The 19,043-nt window shown below is 53.6% G+C and overlaps 1 protein-coding gene across 3 annotated transcripts in view; it reads right to left on the bottom strand.

The window, feature by feature from the left end:
- The window catches only part of CAPN5 (calpain 5), a 95,743-nt gene that overhangs the window by 12,730 nt on the left and 63,970 nt on the right, over nt 1-19,043 (bottom strand). For all 3 annotated transcript variants that reach the window (XM_019524502.1, XM_019524501.1, XM_019524503.1), the window contains exons 4-9: nt 9,293-9,501; nt 7,558-7,750; nt 5,498-5,691; nt 3,668-3,745; nt 2,306-2,501; nt 1,150-1,272 (exon numbers count right to left, since the gene is read on the bottom strand). In XM_019524502.1, coding sequence (XP_019380047.1) covers nt 1,150-1,272; nt 2,306-2,501; nt 3,668-3,745; nt 5,498-5,691; nt 7,558-7,750; nt 9,293-9,501 — 993 coding nt within the window. The remainder of the gene's footprint in view (nt 1-1,149; nt 1,273-2,305; nt 2,502-3,667; nt 3,746-5,497; nt 5,692-7,557; nt 7,751-9,292; nt 9,502-19,043) is intronic.

Here is a 19,043-nt window from a genome sequence, read left to right as displayed (position 1 = left end):
TTCATCAGATGTTAAGAAAGGATGTGCAGAAAACAGGGTACAGCTATTCCTCGCTTAACGTCGTAGTTACGTTCCCGAAAAATGTGACTTTAAGCAAAGCGATGCTAAGCGAATCCAATTTCCCCCTAAGAATGAATGTAAATAGGGAGGTTAGTATCCAGGGAACTTTTTTTCACCAGGCAAAAGACATTATATGCAGCCACCTTCCCCTGCTGCCCCTTGATGCGCGCTCAGGCAGGGAAGCGGGAGGCAGGGGGCCAACTCCCCGCTGCTGTGCACACTCCCAGGGGGCAGGGGCGACCTGAGCCCCCCATATCTGTACCCAGGGCAGACACAGGCTGTGGACTCCCACCCTGCTTCACTCACCTGGGGCCTCTGCAGCCCTGCGGGCATGACCCGGTGTGGCTGGGGGCAGCGGGGCCATGCGAGGATATCTGCGCCACTGCGAGCCCGCCCTGGCGATGCACCCCCTGCTCGTGCTGCTGCTTTGAGGGGTGCAGCCCCGCACCACTGCCCTCACTGCAGCCCTCCCCCTCCCCCAGATGAGCCACTTGCAGCTTTGTCCTGCTCTCCGCTGGGGGCCCGCATCCGTGCATTGCAGCCCCAGGCCACAAGCTCTGCCCAGCTCCCTGCCTACAGGGCCCTCAATCCCCCTCTCCCCCCGCACTTCCCTGCAGCTGCTCTGCAGGCTGCCTGGAGCCATGCGCATGTACATACATGCACGTGGTGCCCCTATCTCACCGCCTGTCTCTCAAGCAGGCGGCAGCCAAACAATGTTATAATGACACATTGCCCAACTTTAAACGCGTACGTTCCCTAATAGATCAGAGACGTAATAACGAAACAACGTTAACTGGGACGACATTAAGTGAGGAGTACCTGTATAGGAAAGGGAGAGAAATCAGAATGCAAAAGGCAGGGGGAAGGGGAGAGGGAGAGATAGCAGGAGGGGGCAATGCTGGGAAAGAAAAGCGAATGAGCAGTAAGGGGGTCACAAAAGCTAGTCCAGGTAATAAGATAAGAATCCAGTGTCTGTTTAAACCAGACTTAACAGGGGGAAGCTCCCAGAGCCATCGACCCCCCCACTTCTAATCCCTTTAACCAGAGGCAGTCATAATCCAGGCCTGGGGCCCTAATACTGCAACCTACCTTATGGATATCAAAGCCGATGGCCAAGTTCTCTCCTTTGCCCTCCTTGCGGCTTGTCCGTTTTGGCTTCTGCTGGATGGAGATAAGCACTTCGTCTTCTGCCTTCTTCACGTCAAACACGTACTAGAAGTAACAACACAGCCCAGGACGGGGATGGTGAGAGGCTTTTTGATCCCAGGGGCAACACTGACGGCCCAAGGCAGTGGGCTGGGGAAGGCTGAGCCCTACTGAGGGTCACCACAGCTTGTTCCCTGCTGGAGATAACCTGGGTTTGAATCCAGCTAGTGGGTATTTCTTCAGCAGACTGAGGTCTGGTCTACCTTGCAAAGGTTTGCAGAAATAGGATGTGGAAAGGTCACCCCTCCTTTACTACCACGGCTATGCCACTCTGCAGACAGAAGGAGGCTCCTGCTGTCTTACCTAATGTTCAGAAGAAATGTGTAATTATGGTACCAGATAACCCTTTTTGCTGTCCTACAATGCATCTCCATTGGGGTGCTCTGCTGGCCTACCTCCAGGGGCACAGGTCTAAGAGGCAGCCCCTCTGTAACGCACACAGGCCCTAAATTAGTGGGACTTGCTTCTATGTGACATCCCAGCACTGTTTGGGGAAAGCCGGCAGCTGGAGAAGCAGGGGATGGTGGGGGGAAAAGCTGTATGAAATTCATCTAGGCCCCGTAGTGCCTGAAAACCCCACCGTCTTTAATGAACTTATCCTCCCATGAGATAAGGGAGAGCTGTTCCCTGAAGGGGTGGTGATGTTCAGAGACTGAGATCACGCAGAAAAGCTACAGCCCAGCAAGGACCTGGTGCCCAGGTCTCTCAAATGTGAGGCTAACACCGCACCTGCTAATCCATCCTTCTGCTCCCTGCCCAAGGGCTGTGCCTGTGTTGATTTGGGATGGAGACATCGTGCCAAATCCTCATTGCTAGCTCCAAACAGAGCTTGCAGCACTGTAACAACAGCTGAAGAGATGTCACTGGAGGCCATGAAACTCTGATTAGAGCCCTATCTGGCTGCTTTGTTAGACAAAACTTTTCCATTGCGCCTGGCAGCCATTTCAGCCTTCCATCTCCTGGACGGAGCAGGCTCCTATAACCCTTTGAGGTCCATAGGTGACCTCCAGCAGGCCTCCCCAGCTCCCTGGCTCTGTACCTGGGGGTTCTGCAGGAAGGTGTCCTTGTGATTGATGCAGCCCCCGCTACGGTTCTTCAAGGGGTCGTCGTGTCTAGCCCAGGCCCCCTGCAGCACCGACTCTTCCCAGGTCTTGTGGATGCTCAGATAGGAAGTGTTTATGAGCCGGCACTTGATGATGTCAGTGTAGTATCTGCAGAAGTCTTCAAACGTCATCCTACGACAGGAGCAAAGCAGTTGAGAACAAGGGCCTGAGTTGCATGGGGTGGTGGCTTGTAGGTCAGCTGTGATATAGAGGCTGCCTGAAGCCGCCTCAAGTAGCTGAGGGTCTACAGCAAAACGTGTTACTGGTAGGAGCAATGAGAACTACCCTCTAGCTCAGGACTCTCCAACGTCTGCATGGCTGAGGGCACGCGCCGCACAGGCTTCCTGGGCTCCCCACCATGGGACCCCTGAACCTCCCTGCTGCATGAGCCCCTCAGATCTCCCTGCCATGCAGACTGAGTGGGTAGGGGGCCACCAGCAGCAGGATGCAGAAGCTGGAGGGACTGGGAGCTCACCGGCTGCAGAAGCAGAAGGAGCCATGTGGGGAGCGGCGCCTGGGTGGGAGCCCATAGTCCCCGTGTTAATCGCCTGTAGGCTGCATGGCCCACGGACGATGCTCTGGCCAGCCCTGCTCTAGCTCTAGTGGTCGAGCCTGGCAGCTCTGGAACCAAAGGAACGTGGATCTTGTCCCGGTTTCTCATGCTTACGTACATTATCTACCCCTCATATTATATACAGGGCACATGCATAACCAGCCCTGCTGACCCTCTCAGAAGGCTCTGAACCCAGGGCACTGAAGACGAGGGTTTCCAAAGAGCTAAAAGGAGTTAAACAGCCAAATCCCCAAAGGACAATGAGCTGAAAACCTTGTTTCCAGCTTAGACGCTATGGAGGTCTTAACCTCTTTAGACTGGAGGCCCCCTTGGAAAACATCAACTCTTAGTTTTCATTCATTTTTTTTGACTAGGGAAAAATAAAAGAGCAATTCTTCTGTTGCAAATTGCTCAGGAAGAGCACAATAGGGCAGAATGCTTTTAACACTATAAATTTCTATTGGAAAATTGGGTTCAGCCTTTAAATCATGCTCGCACACCCAACAGTGCTAACACTGGTGCGGCACCCTGGCTGAGCATCACCGCACTAGAGTGGGTCAAAGACGCACACTGCTGAGATGAAGGCCTGACATGGTCCTTTGGAGCTATAAATCTGACTGGATGATTTTCCAGTCTTCCTTTGCTATGTGTGGCGGGTTCACTCCAGTTCAGTGGGAAATGGGTGGAAGTAACTCCTTACCCTGTCTTGTCCTTCACCATGTACAAAGCCCAATGGGGGACTCACCAAAATTCTCCATCATCTTCCACCGTCATCCCCATCTTCTCCCTCTCGCTTTTGCTCACTTTTTTCCACTCTTCAGAGCTGTGGAGGGGAAGGGGACTGTTAATGTGAGTTAAAAAGGTTACAAATGGGCTGGGGTTCCAGTGGTCAGTCAGCCTGTATAGTACATGCTGGTGCATCGTAAGGGGTAGACCGAGGCCTATGAAAGGCTAAGCCTACTAGGTAAAGAAGGTGGGCTGCACCGGCCAATAGCCTCATGCTGCAAAGATTGTTAATACACATTCAAGAGATCCCAGGAAGGAGGCCAGGTCCCCTGCTACAGAGGCATGCAAAAACCTCCACCCTACATGCCAATCTGGCCAAGGGGTAAAATTCCTTTCTGACCCTAAATATGGTGATCGGTTTGACCCTGAGCAGAGGGGCAAAAGTCTAGCCAGGAACCACCAGCTTTAAGCCCCAGCCCAGTCACAATCCCCAGCCCTGGCTGCAGCCAGCACCCAGTGCATGAACACCGCGTGCCCCCAGAGGCTGGGGGGCACAGCGAGCTCCCGCAGGCGGTGGCAGTGCTGTCGACGGTGGGAGCATAGCAGTGGTGAGCTCCCACAGGCGGCCGTGGCACTGTCGGCAGTGAGGGGTGGCACCACTGCCGGCACTTTTTGCAAGGGTGCACTGCCAATCTCAGGCCGTGCACATGCACCAGCGTGCACCTGCTATGTGTCGCCAATGACTCAGTGCCTCTGAGGAAGGCTTAAAAAACCCCCCTGACACATGTAGCAGCAGGAGGGAGAAAAAGACCCCTGCCAGCCCCTTGTGGCAACCAGCTTAGCCCAGAAGCCTGGGAAATGCAAAGGAAATCCTGTGCCTAGATCATCCGTGATCAGTGACTGTCCAACCGCTTCCTCAACACCTCCGTGATGGAGAGTCCACAACCTCCCTAGGCACCTATTGCACTGCCTCGCTGTTCAGTTTACACTAGTGCTGCTGGCTAGGTCAGCTGCCAAGGATGAGGCTAATGATAAGAGGACTCAGAGCCCACATTTCCCTCCACCCCTGTGTCTCGAACTCGGCTGGGTTTGGTGATTGTGTCTCATGGAGGCTACCCACTTGGCCAGCTGTGGCAGAGGAGCTTGTAAATTCAAGCTGGGCACTATAGGATGACCTGGTAGAGCCCTCAGCAGCATAAAGTTGTCAGGAAGTCGGTGGCAGGGGATGGCCTGTGACCTGCCATCTCCATACCATTAACTCCCGGAGGCACCCAGGAAGGGTGTCAGGGCTCGGGGGGAGACAGAGCTGGCTTCATGGTTCTCCATCTGACCTCCAATCAGAACTGGGGTCTTCTGGGGTGTCCTAAGCCAAGTTCAGCTTGGGACCATTTGGCTGGTCCATCACTGAAGGACTTATCCCTGACTCAACCCTCTCTTTTCCACTCCCCGGTCACTTATAAACTGGCTGAAGATCTGACCCAGGCCTTGACAGACTAGACACAGTCTGACAGGCTCCTGGTGTAGGAATCAGCTCTTCCCAATCCCATTGCAAACCGCTACTACAGCCATGAACAGGCCTACAGCAGTGGACCACTGGATGAACTGAACGTAATGTTGCCGGCTGAGATATCGCATAGCACCAGAAACACTTTCCACTATCAAATGACAACAAGTTTCCCAAAGTTTGTCAGTAAGGGCCCATCTCATCCACCTGCCAAGCCTCTTGTCTCGCCACAGGCCCCACAAACATAAAGGACCTTGGCTAAGACCTGTCAGTGGTTGGGAAACCCCAACCTGTCCTAGGAAAGCTCCAGTCGCCTCCATGCCGCGTGGCCACCATCTTACTCACGTATCACTCCACGGGCCGGTCCACTCCCGCTCCCCCCAGGGATTCCTCATACGGATCATGTCCAGCTTCTCCGATTTGAAGAAGGCCAGCAAGCCGTGGCCCAGACGCACCTTCCGCACATCCGTCACCGCGTAGGCATGGCCCTTCACCAGGCCACAGTCCAGGCGGGCTTCCATGTCAGCTGCTGAGGTTGCCTGACCAGGGGAAGACACAGTCAAAGGAAAAACAAAAATGATCAGGACTTTGCACACTAGAAAGCCTTTTTTTTTCTCTCTGTCGTGATCTGGAGATCTTTCCACTCTGTCGTGACCTGGATTTACCCTGGAGATCTTCAAAAGGAGACTGGATGCACACCTTGCTGGGGTTATTTGACCCCAGCAGTCTTTCCTGCCCGGAGCAGGGGGGCTGGACCCGACGATCTCACGAGGTCCCTTCCAGCCCTAAATGTCGGTGAATCTGTGACAGAAAACCAGGCCGCTATAAAGTCCAAGGTGGTTGTATCTGGTCTGGCATGACAGTCATCATCACTAGCTCATCACCACTGGGGAGAGATGATGTTACCTGCAGTATGTGAGTTAGGTGGCTGGGGAACCACCAGGATTGCTGCTAACTAGCCTTTGTGGCATGATGGGGCTAAGACTGGATGAGTGGTGGAGGCTAAAACACCCTCATGCCTCAGGACAGGGTTGGGGTCAACTGGCTGGATGGGGTAAGAACATCCTGAATGGCAACTTCAGGCCATGCCAGAGGACACTCTTGACGCAGAAGGCAAATGCACACTCAGAGCTGCCAGTTCACCCCAGTTCACGGACTGAGTGCAAGCCACTGTCATGCATTCACTGTCATACCACCAGCTTTCCCCATGGGGCTGCCAGGCTGTTTGTGCAGGGGCACCCTGGAGCCTTCCGGCACCCGCACACAGGACGAATGCTGACTCTTTGGGGATGGGCAGTCTGAGCTCCCTGTCCCTCGTCAGGGCGTGATTGTGGTCTCATGGAAGCCAATGCCAGCCGATTCCCAGCCTCTGCATAGGACAAGCCCTTGCCATGGGTCCCAAGCACACGGCTGTTGGCTGTCTCCCATCCAGCAGTGTTCAGGCCAACACAAAGCACAAGACAAGAGTTTCCAGATGATAGTGAGGGTCTAGATTCGCTCTCCAAGCTGAATGGCAGCTTGCTGCACCTGAGGCCCCTGTGCCATCACTGCCCCTGGCATAAGGTGCTGCTCACGGGGGTACAAGGCGGCCCACCAAAGCTGTCTACGTGGCGTGGGCCACCAACACCATGCCCTGCACTTGCACCATGCCCTGCACATGCCAACCGATCTCCATGATCCCTAGGCACCAGTGCACCTCCAGAAGGTTGCAGCTGCCTGCCAAGACGCCTTTGTCCTCCCTCTGGGCCCTGCATCACCAGGATCTCCCAAGCCGGGGCTGCCTCCCTGGGGGCCCCTCCACAAAGGGGTTCCTGCAGTGCAAAGAGGGCCATAGGGGCTGCCATAACATCACCCTGCTGCCTTCCTACATCTAGAGTGGGCTGTGCATGTGTGTGCATGTACCCACATGGGATTTTCTCTATCCCAAACTCTGGTCCTCTTTCTTCTTCACCCTCCATGGACAGACACCAACCCCAGGGGAGATGAGCCCCCTATGGCAGCCCAGGTAGGGGAGTGCCACTGAAGTATCTGAGGGCCCCCCATGTGTGCATATGGCAGGTAAGGTTGCTGCCCCGCTGTGTTCAGCAAGCGCTGACACCTCCAGAGGAGGGAAGAAGGGAGACAGTAGGATGTCTGGTAGGGAATGACGTAACGGATAAAAGCTGGGCACTGGCCTGGCTCCCCCAGTGAACAGTATCAGACAGTAACCGAATTGGACAGTGAAGAGCAGACTTTTGAGGGACTGCCCCATCAGGCTCATATTTGGTCTACTCAGATTGCAAGCGCTTGGGAGCAGGAACCCTCTTTCCATGTCGTGCATTCAGCGCCCAGCACGAGACCCAGACCCTGAACCGAGACCTCTCGCCTGGTCTGCAGTGCAATCACCGACACCCTCCATTCCTTACTTTGATGGAGCAGCTGATGAGCCCTCCCCGACTGTGCACCTTGAGCACACGCTCGAAGAGGAGGTTGCGCTTGGCTTCATCGTTGATGTAGTCCCCTTCGGTCAGGTCGATGGGCTCCGAGACGCCACCTGTAAAATCTACCAGCGCATCGGCTGTGTTGCCTCCATCAAGGGCCTCGTAACAGCCCGACAACCTGAGGGGAGGAAGCAGGGAAGGAGAAAAGGAGGCGGCCTGAAATCACACAAAGCTCCCAGCAGGAGGCAGGATGAGCAAGGAGAGGCCCAACAGTGTTGCTATAAACTGGGCTCTTCCAGCTTTATAGACTTGCTTGGCGTAGCAAGCAGGCGGGAGAAGTGACTTTTTGCTGTGACTCTCTTCCTCCCTCCCTTTTACCCCAGGTCTAACTAAATGCCAGACCAGACCAAAAAGCACATGCCCGTAACTAACAACGCTGGGCCAACTCTTCACCAAAGACTTCATCCCCATCCACCAGTTCTGGGGCTGCTTTGAACCTGTAGACACTTTTCAGGATGTGGACTGTCTCTTTCCATGTTTGCCTCAACCATGCATAGTGGGACTCTGATCCCAGTGGGACTTTTGAGTGCTACCATAATAAAATAACAGTCTTTAAGAACCACCAGCCACCCCAGAGCGTCACTGAAAACTCCAAGCAAAACTTTCCTGAGGTTCAGAAAAGTTTGGTGAACAGCCCTTGCCCTGTAGTTTTGAATAAATGGGACCTAGAGATAAGGCTGAAATATAGTTCCCACTCCGTGTCCAGCTCAAGGGGGAATGACAAGCACAGGAGGTCTCACAATATATTTGAATGTTTGCAGGACCTGCAAAGCAATTAAACTTTTTGGTCCTCATCTAAACAGCTGCCCTAGGCAAGTGTCTTCTCTTGCTGAACATTTCTAGTGAATTAATACCAATGCAAGACGGAGGTGTCTGTGGCATAGGAGTGGAGTCAGGAGGTCAGTTCTATCCACAGATGTTTTGGAAACCAAACAACTCAAACCAGTGTGAACTATGGTTGCTCAGAGCCTTTGCCAACCAAGAGAATGATACGGAGGTTCAGGCATTCAAATGCAAAGATATGGACCTTGATCTCTTGAAGCTCTCTTCATTTTGCAAACAGGGAAGTATAAGGTTTTTATATATATTTTTGGCATGGTTACATTCATTAGGCCCTTGGAGATTTGTGGTGTGATCATTATTTTTACTATTGGCAAGTACAACCCAGCAGCTGATCCAACATCTTCCATTCCAGTGAGTTCTCCTCCTCTTGCATGCTGGTGACAACTGGAGCGGAAGTTGTAGGCGCTTCCCCCAAACAGCAGGTGGTTTTGTATGGGTAGGTCTTCCTACATCCCAGGCTCTGCTATAAGCATGCCCATCATCGTAGTGTCAAGTGCCATAAAACCACAAGAAGAAATGCAAAAATCTAGAATGTGTGGTTCAGAGCTGAGACCTTTTATTAGACCAACTGAGAAACTGCAAAAAAAAATAAATCTAGATTTCTGCATTTCTTTTCGTCTCAGACCAACACAGCTACCAACTACATCCCATAAACCCACAAGGCACTATGTGCTGTCATGCAAAGAACACGGGAAGACACTGGACCTTCCCAGCACCGGAGCAGCGCTCTAACCACTATTACCACTGCCTCCAATAGGGGTAAACACAGGGAGCACCCACCACTGCTACCAGCCAGTCCCCGCACCCATGTACCTACTTGGCATAGGCCTTTTCCACCAGCGCGCACCAGAACTCGTTCTTGGAGTTGGAGTGGCAGTAGATGAGCTGGTTGTGAAGCGTCGGCAGGCGGTCGTCGATCACCACGTCCAGCCACTCGCCGAAGCGCCAGAACTGGAAGTGGAAAATCCCGGCGTAGCTCTCGGGCTTCTCGGGATTCCACTCCTGCTCCTTCCAGTCTGGGATGACCTGAGGGGGTCAAGGGATGGGACAATCTGGTTACCTGCCTGTTATGGAAAAGCAATTCTTTGCTCCACCATGTTAAGTGTGAAATGGATATCACTGCAAATGCGGGATCTCTGAATGGTCTGCCGAGCCCAGGATCCCATCTCAGCTCCTCGCCAAGGCTGAATGTGTTCATGGGAGGGTGGAGCTGCCTGCAAACACGCTCAGCAGGGACTGCAGCGGGTTCTTATAGCAAGGGTTTGCTGCAATGAAGTTTTGGCCCTGACTTTGGTGCGACTCCACCAGAGTCAGTGCAGATTTACACTGGTGGAAGAGAGGAGAATTAGGCCCCCGGGACCTGAATCCTATTTATTTACAGCATTATCTGGAAGGGCCCTGGAGCCACCCACTTAGCAGTATAATGTGCAGTGCTGATGAGCCCCAAATAACGATGTCATTCTGATTAGGCCACAAGGACAAGAGGCATGGGGGGGTCTTGGTGATAAGCACAGCCTCCACAGAGCAGCTCCACAGCTACTGTAGAGCTTGGGAAGGTGCTGGAGCAGATAGGAAAATGGCTTGAAGAATCATTAGCTTGATTAGTGGAACATCAAGAGCAGTATAAAGGAGAGACAATTGTTACCACCCGTGGAGTGATGAACAATGAACCATTATATCGACTGACTTCCTCAGCTGCCTGATTACAGGGGTACAGGCTGTAGCCACCCAGGAAGAGCGCACACCAACTGCAGATGTGTCCTCAGCCTGACGAAGGGTATTTATACCCAAAAGCTTGCAAAGAAGAATTTTTCCACCTATTTGAGTTGGTCTAATAAAAAATACCAGGTTTACCCAAATAAACTTGTCGGCTGCCTGAGGAAGTAATGCCCTTGTTGCCGCGCTGCGGAGCAGGAATCAAAGCAGGCTGGTTCTATTCTGGACAGAAAATCAGTTTTCCTGCTTAAGATGTGCACCCCGCTTTTGGGGGACTGATTTTTTGGGGAAAGGTGTGTGTGGTATGCTAGTAAATACGGCGCCCTCTCTTCAGAACTCCTTGTGTTTTCCGCAGCAGTAGCAGAGCATCCAAATGTTGGCGTTAAGTGTTCACGGGAGTGGAGAGACACCTTGAGATATTAACGAGGCCATCAGTATGACAACGCATCAGCTTAACTTGATCTCGAATGAGCCCTGATCAATACAGACTGCATGATGGGAACACCGAGAACCGGGTGCTCTCAGGAGCGCGGTAATTTCCAAGAGTGGCTTCTGCTAATAAAGATGCCTCTTTTTCCTTCTGGGAAGCTGCCAGCAAAGGATCAGATAGCACTGAACAAAATGCCCCCATGAGTCTCTCCTGACTGCAGGCTGTGCTAATAAATTACCACGGGATTAATCAATTCACTATTAATGCAGGCCCTGGGAACTGGTCAAAAGTTTAGCACGGATGGCTTTTCATGGCAGAGAGCAGCCGACCAAGGCAAGTGGATGTGGTAGCTCTGACGCCTGCCTAATGTAAGTGCTGTAAGGAACCACAAAGGTTGGACACCTCCGTTTCCACCTCTTCAGCCTAAAACACTAGTGAAAATATTCAACACCATGAAGTCAACAGCAGCTTCATGGTATTGGGAGCAAGGCTGGGATTAGAAGGAACTTGGCCAGCTTTTCCAAGTAGCCTTCCCAATGTGTCTTGTCCCAAGCGGCCTTCCCAATGTGTCTTGTGCCAAGCAACCTTCCCAATGCACCTTGGGCCAAGCAACCTTCCCAATGTGTCTTGTCCCAAGCAACCTTCCCAATGCGCTTTGGGCCAAGCAACCTTCCCAATGTGTCCCAAGCAACCTTCCCAATGTGTCTTGTCCCAAGCGACCTTCCCAATGCGCTTTGGGCCAAGCAACCTTCCCAATGTGTCCCAAGCAACCTTCCCAATGTGTCTTGTCCCAAGCAGCCTTCCCAATGTGCCTTGTCCTAAGCAACCTTCCCAATGCGCCTTGTCCCAAGCAACCTTCCCAATACGCCTTGTCCCAAGCACCTTCCCAATGTGTCTTGTCCCAAGCAGCCTTCCCAATGTGTCTTGTGCCAAGCAACCTTCCCAATGTGTCTTGTGCCAAGCAGCCTTCCCAATGTGTCTTGTGCCAAGCAACTTTCCCAGTGTGTCCCAAGCAACCTTCCCAGTGTGTCTTGTGCCAAGCAACCTTCCCAATGTGTCCCAAGCAACCTTCCCAATGTGCCTTGGGCCAAGCAGCCTTCCCAATGTGTCTTGTCCCAAGCAACCTTCCCAATGTGTCCCAAGCAACCTTCCCAATGTGTCTTGTCCCAAGCAACCTTCCCAATGTGCCTTGGGCCAAGCAGCCTTCCCAATGTGTCTTGTCCCAAGCAACCTTCCCAATGTGTCCCAAGCAACCTTCCCAATGTGTCTTGTCCCAAGCAACCTTCCCAATGTGCCTTGGGCCAAGCAGCCTTCCCAATGTGTCTTGTCCCAAGCAACCTTCCCAATGTGTCTTGTCCCAAGCAGTCTTCCTAATATGCCTTGTGCCAAGCAGCCTTCCCAATGTGTCTTGTCCCAAGCAACTTTCCCAATGTGTTTTGTCTCTGATCCACAGCAGCCACCTGTGAAGAGGAGAGGAGAGCTGAGGGCTCCATGGCCAAGGTGGCTCCCGATTTCTTCGATGGTTGGGCCATCAAGTGGTTGTGACCTGGATGCTGGGACCTGGGCTGATGCTACCAAGTGGCTTCATGCTGGGCCAGGAATAGCTCTGATGTGATGAAGGCCACTCATCGTAGCTGACTGGGGCTAACTCTGATCCAGTGACCCGGAGATGGAAGAGCTGTTTACCATCAAAAACAGCGCCAGGTTGGCATGGGACACTTGAAGAAGTGAGTGCTCCCAGAAACCCCAAACCTGCAGAAGGAGCCATCATGCACCTGGACATTGCTAAATCTACAGGGAGGTTGTTGTGAACTGCTCTCCGCCTCAATGCAGAGCTTTCAGAGAGCTGGTTTCAGCATCACTTGGGAGACCTCAGAAGAGACGAGAGCCTGTACTGACCGCTTGCGGTCAAGGCGAACAGCAGTCAGGAAACATCACCCTGAAAGCCCAGTAGCAACCAACCCTACAGGGCCTGGAGACAGGCAAGAAGCCAACACAGGATGAGTGTGCTTTCAGCTAAGTGGTGTGAGAAATACCACGGCACTTGATATTTGTGGAGGCGGGGGAAGACGCTAATCACCCAAGGAATAAAGCATTACCATGGGAAGCAGCGGATGGGAAAAGTAGTCATTTAAGAGCTGCAAATGGAGCCCTTGGCTTAGATGTGGTCTTCACAAAATTGTTTTGCTGGCACAGCGCTGTCGGAGAAAATTATCCCTCCCTGCCCCACCACCGCGACTCTCCTGGCAGCATCCCTCCATGCAGGGACAGAGCATGGGGGACATGAATTTGTAATGACGGTTGTGGCTTCCCCAGTGGGATTTGCTGCTACCTCCACTAGGACAGCTCTGCTGATGCCCCATGCTTTGACCCTGAATCGGGGGATTTAAGCAAGTGCTTGAAAATTAAATGTCTGCTCGGGTGCGTTCCTCAGCAGGCCTGTTCGATCTCTCCTCTGGACCTCCCGGGCCTTGTGCTGACAGACCACTGCCCCTTGGTGCTGGGTAACCAAGGCGAGACCCGGCTTCTGCTGTATTTCTGTTTTATCACCATTGCCCCTCCTCACTCCTTGCATTTTCAATTGCCAGTGAAAAGAGACTCTCATGGTGGAATCCTCCCCCTTGCTGTGAAGCTAAAGGTGACTGAGTTGTTGAACAAGGTTGAAGGCAGAAGGCCCCTTAGCTAGCACAGGGATCTGGGGAGAAGACCTTTCCTAGCAGCCCCGCACCTGGGTACACTGCTAGATGAAAACCACTCGCATCCTGAGATGCTGCCAGCTTCCCCCAGAGCCTCACCCTCCTCACCTCCCGGCATCAGAGCCAGCCTGCTCCGGGGATCTTAGCCTGGGGGATCATTTACACCCGTGCAAAGCAGAAGGGGAAATCCTGCTAGCTAGACCCCTCCACTCACCACTTGTCTGCTTTGTTCCTGACCCCACGTGGGCAGGTGGATGGCAGGGCAGGGGAGATGAGGGTGATGGGTGTGCGGAGGGAGAACTGCGTTGTGATCAGCGTATCACCAGCAAAGCGCTGGTATGGAAAGTCAGTAGGACGCAGGCAGCTTGGGGGGATCTGGGGAGCCCAGGCCTGCAGCGCTGGGGTGTCTGCACTCAAAAGGATCCCTGCTGCACTGCTGCCATCGCTCTCCAATGCGCCGAGGCGTCGTGTCGGCACTGCTCAGCGTGCCAGCACCTGCGTGCAGGTCCCGGCTCTCCGGTGCTGCCCTCGAAGAGACACTCCCCTCCTCTCCGCTCCAACTTGCCCCCCAGCCAGCCATACACCCCTTACTCCATCTCAGCCTCGCCCACTTGTGACCCTGTTTCCCCCCACTTCTACACCCCATATGCCTAGTATATCATCCTACTGCACAGCCCCCATTTCAGATCGCCCTCCCCAGCTGACTCCAACTTTGGACAGCTTCCATGAGACATTACGGGATTCAATGTGGTGTGTACCTGGAGGCTGGGGGACAGGCGGACCTAGAGGGAGCAGAGACCAGAGGCAGACAGGGAGGCCTTTGCCCCTGCACAGCTTTGGTGCCGAAGCAACGGCTGGGATCATTGTAGCCCTTTTGTCATTACAGCGTGACACAGAGGGATTTGAGGACAAATCCCAGAGCAGCGTTAGCTGTGGAGTTGCTACAAACACCTCCAGCATCCAGGGTTAAGACTTGCTTAGTAACCAGGGCAGCCAGCAGTGCCCTGACACACACACACAGTGTGCAGGGAGGGCTGTGGGCACACACACAGCTGGGGTCCAGCTGGTAAATGGGGAGGCATACCTCAAGTCATTTGCTACACGAAGGTGGGCTGGAAGAGACGCACGACGGCTAGAGAAACCTAGTGGGAATGGTGTGGGCAGGGCCTGGTGGGCCCTGCTTGGTTATCCGCAAGCAAGCTGAGGAAGTACGGGCTGGATGAATGGACCGCAAGGTGGAGAGAAAGCTGACTGGATCATCAGGCTTAGAGGGTAGTAATCAATGGCCCGATGTCTAACTGGCAGCTGGTATTGAGTGGCATGCCCCAGGGGTTGGGTCCTGGGGCTGGTTTGGTTCAATATTTTCATTAATGATTTGGAAGATGGGATGGAGTGCACCCTCAGCAAGTTGATGGATAACACCAAGCTGGTGGGTATAGTAGATACACTGGAGGGTAGGGCTAGGATTCAGAGTGACCTCGATAAATTGGAGGATTGGGCCAAAAGAAATCTCATGAGGTTCAACAAGGACAAGTGCAAAGTCCTGCACTTAGGACAGAGCAATCCCATGCACTGGTGCAGGCCGGGGGTGACTGGCTGGGCAGCAGCTCTGCAGAAAAGGACGTGGGGGTGACAATAAGATGGGTATGAGCCAGCAGTGTGCCCTTGTTGCCAAGAAGGCTAGCAGCATCCTGGGCTGCATTGGTAGGAGTGCTGCAGGCAGGTCAAGGGAAGTGATTCTTCCCCTCTATTCAACACTGGTTAAACCACACCTGGAGTCCTGTGTCCAGTTTTGGGCCCCGACTGCAGAAGGGATGTGGACAAGTTGGAGAGAGTCAAGTGGAGGGCAATGAAGATGGTTTGGGGGCTGGGGCACAGACTTATGAGGAAAGTCTGGGGGAGCTCGGCTTATTTGGCCTAGAGAAGAGAAGACTGAGGGGGAATTTGACTGTAACTCCCTGCAGGGGGGTCAATAGAGGCTGCAGCTGGGCTGTTCTCAGTGGTGGCAGGTAACTAAACAAGGAGCAATGGGCTCAAGCTGCAGCAAGGGAGGTTTAGGTTGGATATTAGGAAAAACTAGGAGGGTGGTAAAGCACTGCAACGGGCTACCTAGAGAGGTGGTGGAATATCCATCCTTGGAGGTTTTTAAGGTCTGGCTTGACAAAGCCTTGCTGGGGATGATCTAGTTGGGGACGGTCCTTCTTCAAGCAGCGGGCTGGACTAGATGCGACCTCCTGAGGTCCCTCCCAACCCTAATTTTCTATGCTTCTATAATTTGACCTATCCCTCAGCCCACACCCTGGAGCTCAGGGTCACCTGGGCCAACATATGCATCACTTGGGCCAACATATGCATCACTGACTTGCCGTTCACCCTGGAACAGCCCCTCTATTCTCACCGTGACTTTGGCACAGGCAGAGGAGAGGCCGCTTTGGAGAGTTCACCCAGAAACCATGGGGATTAGCGAGTGCTGCGAGAACAAATCAGGTAAGTCACCTCCCCAGTCCCGGCACTTTGGCTTACGGGGCTCCCAAATCCTGGAGAGGTGACCCTCCGTTTAGGATCAAGGTTCCCAGCAGGAGGCCTGGGGTAAGTAAAGCGGGGATGCCGTCAATGCAAGTCCCCGGACCTGATCTTCAACACGATCTCCAAGACAGGCTTTCCCTCCCCCCACCCCCATTTAAAGAATTACCAATTAGGAGACAAGACATCTGTGACCCTGGAGAAATGATCCTATGTAGAAGGAGGAATGACAGGATGTAATTTCCTACCTGCAGGTAAGGAGCAGGGCTCTCCCATGGGGAGCCCACAGCTCAGACGGGGAAGGTTTCATATGAGATCTGGGGAGAGTATGGGCGAAACCCTTCTCTGCAGAGGACTTGGACAAGGTCAAGGCTTTGCACGTGGCCAGATCCTCAGTTGCATAAACCGACACACCTAGGCACACACAAACACACACTCATACACCAAAAAGGCCTAAACACCAAAATAAGCATCCTGCACCAGAGGCCAGCACCCTTTTTCAGGCTGCAGGCTGGTATAACTCAGCTCCAATCCAACGTGGACCATGTAGCTCCAGCAGTGCATCAGTGGCAGGGGGGGCTTTCCTCTCCCCCCACCCCAGGGCCAGGCAGCTGGGAGCTGATGCCCACCAGCTGGAAGCCGTGCCCAGGCTGCAGCCAGGGAGCAGGGGACTAGGGGAAGCAATGGCAGTGCAGTTGCAGCTCCCAGCTGCCTGGCTCTGGTGTGGACTCAGGGAAAGACCCTGGCACTAATGCACTGCTGAAACCACTCGACCTGCGTTGGGCCGGGAGAAGCAGCGGTGGTGCGGGTGCAGCTGGAAGTTGTCCAGCCCCAGCGTAGCTCTTTGCTGCCTGGCGCGAACATGAGCACAGGAGCAGGCATAGGCAAAGCCCCCCCAGCTCTGCCAGCAGGATCCAGTGGCTCTGCGGGCCAGACGGTGCCCATGGGCTGTGTGTTGCCAACCCCTGCTCTACACGACATGTTTACAAACTTCGTGATTTATTAGAGGGAGCCGGGAGGGGGGGGAAAAAAAAATCACCTAGAAAAATACTTGTGGGTTGAAACACATGGTGGCTTCTCCTTTATTGTGTATATGCTATGGGCATTTTAAACAAGAGACATTGGGTCAATGGTGGACACACACAGTCTCTGCTGCAGGCGATCCATAAGGACAAGGCTTTTATACTGCACTGCACACACATGCACACCCAGCAGCATGGAAGTCAATGAAGGAACAGCAGAGTACCCGTACAGAGCTGTGACCAGAGCATCGGTGACCAAGGCTTTGTAGTGGTTAGGGTTAGGGTGACACTAGACATGTGGGTGTCAGGGGAAGGTGCCTATTAGAAACCCACATAAAACACGGCCCGGAGCTCCAGGACTAAACATGGGAAGCTCCTCTTCCTGCTGACTGGGTGCACCCTTGCACAAGGGCCTGGCTATGGACAGAGACAGGTGCACAGCTTCACAGGATTCAGGGAGGCATGCCGGAGAATAGTGTCCCCCCCCAAAAAAAAATCACTCAACACTTGCAGAGCAGGAGACGAATGCAAGCTGCCACTATTTTGCAGCAGCACAGGGGGGACCATGGACATGTTCCTGGTGGGACCAGTCTGCCTCCCAGCACTGTGGGGGACGCAGCTCTTTGCAGCCCAGGACAGGGGGGGTAGCCCCAGCTTGCCTACCTCTCCAGCATGTTCCTGCCCCAAACTGCTGCCAAGAAATCCAGTGCCTCCTGCTCCACTTGCTTCCACCGTCGTCTGGCACAAAGTCCCAACCTCACTTTTGACAAAGGGGCGAACTCTTCCTCCTCCTTTACAGCGAACCTTTCCTATATCGGAGGAACCGTGAGTGATGAGGACAAAGCGGAGGTGGGTTTGTCACCACTGAGACTCTTCCGAGGTCTTGGTTTGCATGCAGAGTACATAGCTTTAGAGCAACTCCTAATGCTGTGTCCTCCAAACACGTACTCGCAGGTGCACCTTGACTGAGGACCAGGGGACCAGCAATAACGATCCTTAGCACTTCCCTAGACTTCCTGCACTCTTTGACAAAGGAGGGTAAGATAGCACCAGCTCCAATTTACAGATGAGGCAAACTGAGGCACAGAGCATCCCCCTGACAGCAGTACAGCCAGGAAAACCACGATCAACTGACTTCCAAGCCTGCAGCCTTCCCTCTGGACCATGCAGCTCCTGCGGACACCCAGGACACAGCTCTGTGCCTAGTTTAAGTGTTAGCAGGGCACTCTTTGGGACAGAAGAAGTGCCTTAGCCTATGGCTTGAAATCTCCTGTCCAAAGTCACAGCACTGTACACCAGGTTATTAATTAATATAGCTCTCTGTGCTTTCATATACCTGTACTGTCCATGCATGTATTCTACAAAGGGGGAGCACTGAAAAAGACTCACACCTGGGCCTGGCCTATAAAGGGTTATATATGTTCAGAAAACCTCTTGCTCCTGCCCTTAGAGCTTCTCCAGCTCTGGATGCTGCGGTGGATTGATTTTCCAAGCGATTTCAGCTAGGAAAATCCCCAGGCAGTAACAGCGCTCTGCTTGTGTCCCAGTAACGCAAAGGCAGAGAGAGGCGCTTGCTGCTTGCAGGGAAGAGATGAGCCACTGAGATTAACAGCAGGCTAAATCCTCAAGTTCTCGCCCGGGGTGGACCAGCAGGTCTGCAAGAGGCACAGCTGTCCTGGGGCTCCGGGTGCATTCATTTCCTGGGTGATCGGAGACTCCTTTTGAGCCTGATGTTCAGAGAGGCAGAGCCCTGCAGCTCCAGCTGAAGGCAAAGCAAACCCTGCAGATGCTTCACAGGACTCAGAGAGGCATCTCGGAGAGTAGTGTCCCCCCCACAAAAAAAAATCACTCAACACTTGTGCAGAGGCCGGCTTTGAGCTTCAAATGCAACGTACTGCTCCCTGGGGCCGTCCCTTTCTTCACAGGGCCACCGGCTGGAGGGGGCTTGGAGTATTTCCACCGGACCTTCAGCTTCCAGGCAACGTGGCTGGCCGGGATGGACCAACCGAACAGGCACGCCTGCTCCCCGCTCAGCCGAGGAGCTTGCAGGGCTGAACGCTAGCAAGCGACACGGTGCTCTAAGACTCCCAAAGCAAGAGCCCGCTCCGTCACGTCGGCTGCAAGCTGTGGCGCGCGCCAGGGGACGTTTCTCTGCGGGCGGGTGGGCGGGGGATCCATTTT

This window comes from Gavialis gangeticus, unplaced genomic scaffold (genome assembly GCF_001723915.1).
Source record: "Gavialis gangeticus isolate Ggan-Ray unplaced genomic scaffold, GavGan_comp1, whole genome shotgun sequence".
NCBI classification, from domain to species: domain Eukaryota; kingdom Metazoa; phylum Chordata; order Crocodylia; family Gavialidae; genus Gavialis; species Gavialis gangeticus.
This window is presented reverse-complemented; position numbering and strand designations above follow the sequence as displayed.